This window comes from Callorhinchus milii, unplaced genomic scaffold (assembly GCF_018977255.1).
Source record: "Callorhinchus milii isolate IMCB2004 unplaced genomic scaffold, IMCB_Cmil_1.0 Scaffold28, whole genome shotgun sequence".
Classification (NCBI taxonomy): domain Eukaryota; kingdom Metazoa; phylum Chordata; class Chondrichthyes; order Chimaeriformes; family Callorhinchidae; genus Callorhinchus; species Callorhinchus milii.
This window is the reverse complement of record NW_024704769.1, coordinates 1,850,388-1,861,050: the sequence shown is the minus strand read 5'-3', so window position 1 is coordinate 1,861,050 and position 10,663 is coordinate 1,850,388. Positions and strand designations below refer to the sequence as shown.

Here is a 10,663-nt window from a genome sequence, read left to right as displayed (position 1 = left end):
ATTAAATATGAGGTTAATATATGTTCACTGAACCAACTCTTGACTCAGAGGGTTTGTACCTCAAGCTCGTACCTTTCAGATGTTATCATGTAAAAGCGACTAAGAGTACATGGCGCTTGTTCTTTTCTGGTTATTGAGCCCCTCCCCGAATTAGGGTACCCAATGGTAATTGTATTGTACCAATTACTTGATGCAAATGGGGCCTTTTTATGGTCAGAATCCTTCCCTCAGTTGCCGAAGAGGGGACACGTCCACTTGCAATCCTTAATTTGCATATGAGGATGGTAAATTACCCCGCCAAATTGTTGTCATTATTCTACACTCTCTTTCCCTTTTCTTTCCCTCCCTACCACTTTGTCCTGGCAATTTGTGGAAGGAATGAAGATATGTCGATGGAGGCAAGTGTTAAAAGAGATCAGATAGGCGAAAGGATAGCCTCATACGAGCCAATCTCCAAGGGGGATTGAGGCAATGTTCATGGAAGGGATGAGTGGCAGTGTTAACAGAGAGGGTGGAGGCAGTGTAATCATAATTATACAGCACAGAAGGAGGCCATTCAGGGCATCGTGCCCGTGCTGGCTCTTTGAAAGGAGCTGTCCAAATTAATTAATGGAATCCGCTTCCACCACTCTTTCAGGCAGTGCATTCCAGATCTGAACAACTCGGTTGAAAGGGGATGAGACAGTGTTACTGGAAGGGACATTCGGAGGCAGTATTAACAGAGGGCTGAGACAGTGTGAATGGAGGGGAAGGAGAGCATGTGAACAGTGGGGATGAGGCAGTGTTAATGGAGGTGATAGAGGCGGTGTCAATGGAAGGGATGAAATGCAGTTGAAGCGAGGGGTTAAGTAGTGTTAATGGAGGGGATGGAGGGCATGCGAACAGTGGGGATAGACAGTGTATTAACAAAGGGAGGAGGCAGTGTTAATGGAGGAGATAGGCAGCGATAACAGAGGGGATGAGGCAGAGTTGTCGATGGGATGGAGACACCATAGAAACGGTTTCTGTGTTACGTTCTGTGCAGCATGAGATAACTTCCGTGCAGTGAGAGCACGATGTGCCAGAAATGCTTTCAAATATCCTCAGTATTATCAGCTAAATGGAGTTGGCTTCTCCCTGGGGGAGCCTCGTGTGAGAGACAGTGCACCAGAAACTAAACACAATCGAGCTGCCATTCACATCCCAATGTGTCAAAAGAACACAAGGACAGATCATCATTGCGGCTGTTCAACACTAAACTCTGAAAATTGAGGTACATTGGTGCCAAGGCATTTAATAATAATAATAATAATACTTGCATTGGACATCGCACTTCTTTGAGACGTCTCAAAACGCTTTACAGAATATACTGTGAAGTGAATTGACGATTGTGGGTTAAACGTTGCCAATTGTGCACAGCGGTGACCCACAGTCGTGGATTGATTGACCACATTTTTTTCAGGGGATTATTACCCCTGGAAGAGCGATCTGCCAATCAACTAACAACCATGAGACGCCTCAATGACGTGACTATATCAAATGCAAGGATTATTATTCGAAGATATTTAAAGAGCGAAGGGGCTGGATACTTGTACTATCTGAGTTCTGTTTAACACAAATTTATACCTGTATTTGAATGTAAGATACCTGTGAGGTGGTCATTGGTTTAATTCATGTCTTTTTTTTTGTTGTCTTGAAAAAAATTGCTGTTTGATATTTTCACTGCAAAAAAAAAAACACTATTTTTGTACCTTGATGTTGGCTGTTATGTTATGGGAGAAGGAAACAGAAATGGGGCAATGGGGCATGCGTAATGTACACGTATTAAAGGTTAAAAATAAATCCTTTTGTATTCATTTTCTTCTAATCCGTAGCAGAGTGGTTAGCACGCTCGCCTCGTAGGAGAGAGGATCCGGGTCCAATTCCCAGTTGGGGTGAAACCTTAGCCAACTTTCCTTACTCCACACACACACCTGTTTACCTGCAGGAAGTAGGAACGAGGTCGTTAGATGATTGGCGGATTGCTTTATCTGCCAATCGACTTACAACCGGGTTCCTATTTACTCCAATATTCCCTCCCAACATCTTTAAAAATTATCATTTGGTCACTCAACCCACGGCTGTTTGTGGGGACGCTGCTGTGCGCAATGGGCTGCCGCGTTTCGCCCACAAAATACACAGTCACTACACTTTACAATACATTCTGCGAAGCGCTGTGAGACACTATCTCAAATGCAAGGATGATTGATAATGTTGTACGACAGTAATTCCTGTGAAGTGCTTCAAGAAATTCAATGATGTGATCGGACGCAAACACCCGCATTATTATTTTCCATGGAAATTTGGCATCTCAAGTTTGGTCACGTTGAGTAAATGGCGCTGCCTAATGGAGTGCAAAATAATTGCAGGCAGATTTCTGCCCTCTTGTATCTGAAAGCTGTCCACGTCGGTTCACCTGGAGCAATTGTGAAGCAGTTCGGTGATGGGGAGCCAGTGGAGCCTGGCGAGGACTGATGGGATGAGGGCTGTGGAGTTTAACGGGCGCGAGAATATCAGCGGCGGAGTTCTGAAATCGGTTGCAGTTTGCGGGTAGTGGAGCTGGAAAGACTGGCGAGGAGGAGTAGTGGAGGTGGAAATCTCCTTCCCTTACAACGTACCTCTCTCCTCATCAACCCCAGACGAGGCTACCCGTGGCAGAGTAAACATAACATCAAATGTTACCGTGGGACTTGGAAGGAGAAAAGCACTCCAAAACCTTATGTGTTTTGCAACAGTCCCCGCGTAGCAGTTTAAATGTTCAGTTTAAAGCCTATCATTCGGGAAGCAATTAACGCCCCATCTGCCCGGCTCAGTGCACAAACCTCCGTCATGTAAGTGCGAAACCTTTGAAGTGGGATGGTCACCCCCGTGGGTGGTTCCAGCATTCTCGCGACTGGCGTTTTCAGCCACTATAATAATAATATATAATAATCCTTGCATTTGATATAGCACTTTTCACGTCGGGAGGACATCCCAAAGCGCTTCACAGAATAGACTGTAAAGTGAATTGACTGTATATTTGTGGGCAAACGCGGCGGCCAATTGCGCACAGCAATGTCCCACAAACAGTCGTAGATTGAAAATGACCAATTTATTATTGTTTTTTTTGTTTTGGAGGGATTATTATTAGGCTCTGTGTGGAGTAAGGAAACTTGCCCAAGGTTTCGCCCTCTGCCTGGAATTGAACTCCGGTCTCTCACTTGCAAAGCGAGTGCTCTAACCACTGAGCTACAGGACTCCACTACACCCCCCCCCCCCCCCCCCCGAAGCGTTGAAACGTCCACCCATATTAATTTTGCTCTTTACTTCTCTGTCACTTCGATAAGCAACGATCCCCGCATTTATCGTCGGATAATTTTGTCGCAGTGGTTGATAAACTGTAGAGCGTAGCGACTATATTTTGTGAACGCGGCAGGCCAATTTGTGCGCTCAGCAATTCGCACCATCAGCCGTGACGTGAGTGGCCAATTGATCTGTAGGATTGTTGGCCAGGACAGCAGGGGAGTGAGAGAGAGAGAGAGAAACTCCCTTCTCTTTGTGAATGATAATAATAATAATAATAATAATCCTTGCATTTGATGTAGCCCCTGATCACGTCGTCGAGACGTCTCAAAGCGCTTCCCAGAATATACCGTGAAGTGAATTGACTGTGTACTTGGTGGGCGAAACACGGCAGCCAATTGCACACGGCAGCGTGTCCGCAAACAGCCGTGGATTGGCCGACTAAATTATAATAATACTATTATTTATATTATTATTACTACTATTTTTTTTTGGGGTGGGGGGGGTTATTGCCCCCGGCAAATACGTCAATTGAGAGACTTGTGGAGTAAGAAAACTTGCATAAGTTTTCACGCTGCCGGGCTTGGAATCGAACCCGGGTCCTCTCGCTTGCGAGGCGAGTGCTACACTGATAGTAAAGCGTTGGCTCCCCCCCCCCCCCTCCCCGGGGCCGAAAGCACTCGGCACTTTCCGTCAGGTTGCCGAAGATGACGTAGGCGAAAGGCGCCGCCGGAGCCGAGCGGCACTCGGTCCTTTCCGTGGCGCCGCCGAAGATGACGTCATTGGAAGTCCGCGCCGGAGCCAGCCGAGCGGCACTCGGTACTTTCCGTGGCGCCGCCGTTGGAAGTCCCCGCCGGGGCCGAACGCGCGCTCGGTGTTTGCCGAAGATGACGTGTTGGGGGTCGTCTCCGCCCCGCCTCCCCAGCCCGGAGCCGAGCGGCGTTCGGCTCTTTCCGTCGGAATCGCCGAAGCGGGTGGTGGAGTGGGCGGGAAAGCGAGGGCTCGGGGCGGGTGGATGTTGTCCGCTGCGAGAGGCCGCTCGGCTCTTTCCGTGAGGCGTCGTGTGTCGTGTCGCGTGGTGTGCGGTGTGGCTGTCGCTGGCGGGCGGGGGGTTGGGCCGGGGCCGGGCGAGGGGAGGGGAGGCGAGGAGAGGAGAGGAGAGGGCGGCCGAGCTGAGTGAGTGAGGGAGGGAGGGAGTGAGTGAAAGAAGCCGTGCGGTGCGCGCGTGAGAGGAGAGGCCGGGAGAGAGCGCCCCGAGGCCCCGCTCGGCCCGTCACGCTACCCCGAGGATGTCGGGCCCAGCGCAGAAAACCGAGAGCCGAGCCATCCCCACCCGCAGGGTGATCGTCAGCGACTCGGGCCAACTGCCTCACGATTACTGCACCACCCCCGGCGGCACCCTCTTCAGCACCACCCCGGGAGGTAGGTGAGCGCGGCCCCGGGTAACAGGCTCTGTCTGTCTGTCTCCCTCCTCACACACACACACACAGCGGCTGTCAGGCCCTGACACACACACACACACACACACACACACAGCAGTATTATTACTAAGATTATTACTGCTACTGATACAGTAATGTAATGCTGCACTGGCTCTCGCCGCAGCTCACACAACAGGCGCTGTCTGTCTGTGTCTGTCTGTCTGTCTCTCTGCTCACACACACACACACACACACACAGCAGTAATAATACTTAATAATAATTAGTAATATTATTACTACAGTAATGTAATGCTGCACTGGCTCTGACTGTAGCTCACACAACAGGCGCTGTCTGTCTGTCTCTCTCTCGCCTCACACACACCCACACGCACACAGCAGTAATAATAGTTAATAATAATTAGTAATATTATTACTACAGTAATATAATACTACACTGGCTCTGTCTGTCTCTCACACACTCAACAGGGCTGTCAGGCCTGACACACAACAACAATAATAATACTTAATACTATACTAATCAATATTATTGCTAATAATACAGTAATATAATATTGCATTGGCTCTCACTGCAGCCCACAAAGCAAGCCTGGCCTGACATACAGGAATAATAATAATTAATAATAATATATAAAGTAATATAATACTGCAATGGTTCACCAGACATGACTGGCCTGACATACAGCAATGATAATAATCAATAATTCTAGAGTATTATAATGCTATGCTATTGTATTGGTTCTCACTGAAGCTCACAACAACAGGACTGACCTGACATAATAATAATAATTATTATGAATAATGTAATAATGCAGTCATATATTATTGCATTGGTTCTCACTGCAGCTCACACAGCAGGACAGGCCGGTGTCCCACACAACAGTGATCACAATAATAATATACAATAATATGAAGCTCACACGGTAGGGCCGGGTGACCTGACACACAGCAATAATAAATGATAATATAATGATAATGCAGTAATATAATATTGCATTGGCAGAAACGCGACAGTAATATAATGTTGTATTGGCTCTCACTGCAGCTCACGCAGTGTTATTTCATTGACTGCAATGCATGTCCCAAACAACAACAATTATATATTATTATATTAATATTATTATCTTACTATGATAGTAGAATGTCAGTATTTAATAAATATTAATTGCACTGGCTGCAAGTCATTCCACAATATTAATATTATGATACAATATTATTGCAATGGTTGCAAGGCATGTCCCACACATTATATATCATTAACCTAATATTATTTAGTACTATATATTAATTGTGTGTATTAATATTACGATAACATAGAATCCATATTTTAAGAAATAATAATTGCATTGGATGTCTCAAAAGAATAATATATATTAACATAATATTATTTCATTGGGAGCAAGACATATCCAACGACAATAATATCATATTTTATTGTTATATTAATATTATAATAATGCGAATAAACTAAGCCAAACTGACAGCAATGCATTCAAGTGACACAATGCCTCGTGGCAGCTTGTTGTTGAGCAACTAACGGCCGTTGTTCTCAAGCTAAACACTGGTGATCAGTGCATTCACTTGATGGCCCTAAATACATCGATCATCAACAACAACAACAACAGCAACAAATTACATTTGTGTACCTCCTTTCGCATCAGTAGGACGTCCCAAGGCGCTGAAACGTGAGATGGTTGTTTTTCTTTCCCATGAGCGATTCTGCGCCATTATAGTACATTGGGCCATGTTACACCCTCCCAACGTGAAAGGAACCATCCAAATGTAGTTTGTTGTTGTGGTGGTGGCGGTAGATCCAACCCACCCGGTCCATATGCTGCTGGAACTTGCCGTTAATTTGTGGGAATGCCTCCTGTCTCCGGTATCAGTGTTTTCCAGTAGATTTGGAGGGATGGGCTATTCGTTTGCTTGCTGCCAGCGCAACGGGAGACCACGTGTTCTACGTAGCAAACGCAATTCAGACCAGAGAGTTGTCGGCTGTGATAGGATTCTTGCGTCACTTTGTTCTTTGAGTGAACATCGAGGATCCTGTGATGCTCGAGCTGCAGAGTTCGATGCAGATGGTTTGCAGCCTGTGGAGGGGAACGAACGCTGGTGTAGTCCAGCCTGGACCTGATGAAAACTTGGATAAGGGTCTCAGCTGAGAGTCGGAACAAGACACAGAGATTCCCGCACTGGCTCCATGAGGTGGAGAATACATCGAGGTAGATTGATGCTGTCACCTCCTGAGCTGAGGAGACACTGACGGGAGCCAAGCAGGAGAGTCTCTATCTCGTCGACATTCAACTGGAGAAAGTTATTTCATCCATTGGTGGGAGGGGGGGTTCAGTCACACGCGCGCGGAAACCCATCACCTTACTTAAGTCTCCAAACCAGACTGAGAATTCCAGGCATCCCACCTACACATGGAGATCCCAGAGATAGATTGTTGGACTGGAATGCGCGCGCTCTCCCTGGCGGGATGCAACCTGATCTCAAGGCCGGTCTCTAGACCTTTCTCTTCGACCGTGCCTTCAGCTCCCCTCTCGACTCTCTACCCCCTCCTCGCTACCTCCCTTCCCTCCCCTCACCCTGACCATCTCCCCACTCCTCGCTCCCTCTCTTCCCTCCCCTCACTATTCCCCCCCCCCCCCCGCTCGCTCCCTCCCTTCCCTCCCCCTGACCATTTCCCCCCACTGCTCGGGCCCTGACCCAACTGTTCAGCGCCTTGGGACGTCCTCCCGACGTGAAAGGCGCTCTATAAATGAAATCTTGTTGTTGTTGTTGTTGCTTAACAATAATATTAACAATCCTTGATCGGATCTAGCGCCTCATCGCGTCAGTGAGACATCTCGAGGCTTACCTAATTCCGGAAAGTATTAGGCTCGGGTTGGCAAGAGCCAAGCCTTGGGGGGGTGGGGGGACCCCAGAGTGTGCGCTGAAGTAACTGCAGGAATCTAATCAGCTAAAACCGAACTGATAACGTTGCCTGTCGAGCAGAACCAACGGCCCAGACAGGAGAAAGGGCCCGGAGCAGCTGCTGATGGCGTGAGCAGCTATTGTTGTACATCAGAAAGTGTTTATTGCAATGCATATTTTACAGGCACTTTTTCTTTGATACGCTTTATTCTTTGACTTTGTTAGCAAAGTCCGTGAGAGCTGAAATTGTCTGGTTTCATCGACACCTCCGATCGAGTGATCATATGAAGTTCACACTCGATCTGGAGCCGGACAAAGGGGCTTTGTGCTTTGTGTGTGACATGTGAACGCTTCTGATCACTGTGCATACGAGGTGCAAATTGAGGCTGTTCTGATGTTGTCTGTGTGGCGAGGTAACTCAGAAGAAGAATAGCTGAATAGCTTTGCTTTATCCTTGAACCTGGGTATCGGCACTTCGAAGTTTGATCGTGTTGAGGTTTCATATTATCTCCGGCTGTGGATAAGGTTGTTGGTAACCTCGGGAGCTTTGCTCACTTGCACACGTCTCTAGGTGTCTATTGAGAATAAAAATCCTTGATACAGCATCTTCTTTCACGTTGGGGGAATCCGTCTCAAAGCGCTTCACAGGGTGTGCCATAAAGTGTAGTGATTGTGTACTGTGTAAATAATAATAATAATAATAATCCTTGCATTTGATATAGCGCTTTTCACATCGGGAGGACGTCCCAAAGCGCTTCACAGAACACACTGTAAAGTGAATTGACTGTATATTTGTGGGCGAACGCGGCAGCCAATTGCCCACAGCAATGTCCCCACAAACAGTCGTGGATTGAAAATGACCAATTTATTATTGTTTTTGGTTTTGGAGGGATTATTATTAGGCTCTGTGTGGAGTAAGGAAACTTGCCTGAGGTTTCGCCCTCTGCCTGGAAATGAACTCCGGTCTCTCACTTGCAAAGCGAGTGCTCTAACCACTGAGCTACAGGACTTGACAGTGGCGGAGCACGATGCTGGGGAGGGGGGAGGTGACCGTCGGCACGGTCAAAACGGAGGTCTTCAGGCTCGACCTAAGGATGGGGAAGCGTGGAGCAAGGCAGAGGGATTGAGGGAGAGTGTTCCAGAGGTTCCAGGCTGGAATATAGGAACAGGAAGAGGCCATTCAGCCCCTCGAGTCTGTTCTTCCATTCTATTAAATTATGGCTGATCTGTACCTCAACTCCAAATAAAATCTTGAATCACCGTGACGGATTTCCTCATGTGTCCCCCCCCCCCCCCGTGTCCCCCAAAATCTATTGTAACCTGTAATGTTTGTCTTTTCCAGGGACTCGCATTATTTATGACCGAAAATTCCTCATGGAGTGTCGCAACTCCCCTGTGGCCAGGACTCCGCCCCGAGACCTTCCCAAAATTCCCGGGGTGACCAGCCCCTGCATAGACAAGGTCAAGCCAGCCACAAATCACGTGATCAGCCACGAGGAAAAGACTCCTGTGGGTGAGTGGGAATGATTTCAAGTGACCTCTTACCCCCCCCACACACACACACACCCCCAACCCCTCCACCACCGCCCTCGCGATCCCGCTGCCAGCTCAGCTACTCCTGTCTCTGGAGTGTTGTTCGCTGTGTTGTCAAGTGAGCGTGAGTGATGGAGAGAGGGGGGTGTGGGGGAAATGTGAGAGAACGTGTGTGAGAGGGGGAGTTGGAGAGGGAGAGAGAGTGTGAGTAACAGAGAGAGACTGAGACTCGGGGTGGTGGAGGGGGTGGGGGTGGTGGTTGTGTGTGGGGGGGGTAAGAGGTCACTTGAAATCATTCCCACTCACCCACAGGAGTCTTTTCCTCGTGGCTGATCACGTGATTTGTGTGTGTGGGAAAGAGTGTGTGTGAGCGCACACATGAGTGTGTGTATCTGTGTGTGTGTGTCGGGGGGGTATGAGTGTTTGTGTGTGGGGGGGGGGGAATGAGTGTGTGTGTGTGTGTGAGAGAGAGAGGCTGCGAGGCCTGAGATTGTGTGTGGCCGAGGTGTCATCGTGCTATGGTCGGAGGCCTCACTGGATGACGTTCTCTCGTTTAACAGAAGACGCTCAGTTTGAGATGGACATTTAAGGCTCTGGCCTGATGGAGAGGCGGAAGGTTGGCTCCGCGTGTCTCTCTCCGGCTTCCACACCAGCCCCCGCGACGTCTCCCAAGCCGTTCGCTCACAAAACGACGACAACAACAACCACCACCACCACAACAAAGTTTCCGGCCACGAATGGAAACCCACGGAATTCTTGAATGCATCCGAGGAGAGAATGGCCCGGCCTGCGGTTACCACGGGACCCAGCGCGGTCCAGGTCCGGCCGGTTCTCGCCGCGCCTTGGAAGACGAGCGTCTCTTTGGTGGCGGGGGGTGGGGTGGGGGGGTGTTTAATGATCCGCTTTTAATCCGGCTTCAAATTTGTATCATTTTATCGTCGGCTCTGAAGGCTGGCGTGTCAGAGGAGGAGAGTGGTGGGGGGGGGGGGGGGAGTGAACAGAACAAATAAAGTCAAATTCTCTTAACGTGAGCTTGCCGCAAGTCTCGTGTCCGCGTGAGCTGGTGCTTTTGTGAGCGCTTCGAGACGCAGCCCAGCGCGGTGGGCGCTCCACACGGGCAAGAGGTCGTCGAGTCCCGTAGTGTAGGGGTTAGAGCGCTCACCTCGCAAGCGGGAAGGGCAGAACCTTAGGCGAATTTCCTTACTCCGCACACGCGCCTCTGTTTACCCGGCAGTAAGAAGAAACCCGGTTGTTCAGCCCCAAGGAGACCCCACGTACCTGCTGCCCACCCCCCCCCCACCACCCACCCCGATTGTCACCCACAAAAATAACATCAATTTTTCTACAAAAAGAACTGAGAGTTTCTCCCAACCCCAAAGAACTGCTCTGTTTGGCTTAATGTTCTCATCCGTTGAGGATGGAGTTTCTGACAATGCGTCTCCCCACCTCCCCTCTCTCTCTCTCTCTCCCCCCCA

General features: G+C 48.8%; 1 protein-coding gene across 1 annotated transcript; it reads left to right on the top strand.

Annotated features, from left to right (window-relative positions):
* Positions 1-4,453: 4,453 nt before the first annotated feature.
* On the top strand, positions 4,454-10,230 carry LOC103190311 (eukaryotic translation initiation factor 4E-binding protein 2). Its single transcript, XM_007911046.2, has 3 exons — positions 4,454-4,722; positions 8,998-9,168; positions 9,749-10,230. Exons 1-3 carry the CDS (start codon positions 4,590-4,592, stop codon positions 9,775-9,777), a joined length of 333 nt encoding a protein of 110 aa, XP_007909237.1. The 5' UTR covers positions 4,454-4,589; the 3' UTR covers positions 9,778-10,230.
* Positions 10,231-10,663: the final 433 nt, after the last annotated feature.

Coding starts and splice junctions, on each gene's coding strand:
- LOC103190311 (XM_007911046.2), top strand. CDS start 4,590: ATGTCGGGCCCAGCGCAGAAAACCGAGAGCCGAGCCATCCCCACCCGC. Junction 4,723..8,997: donor CTTCAGCACCACCCCGGGAG/GTAGGTGAGCGC, acceptor TGTCTTTTCCAG/GGACTCGCATTATTTATGAC. Junction 9,169..9,748: donor CGAGGAAAAGACTCCTGTGG/GTGAGTGGGAAT, acceptor CTCGTTTAACAG/AAGACGCTCAGTTTGAGATG.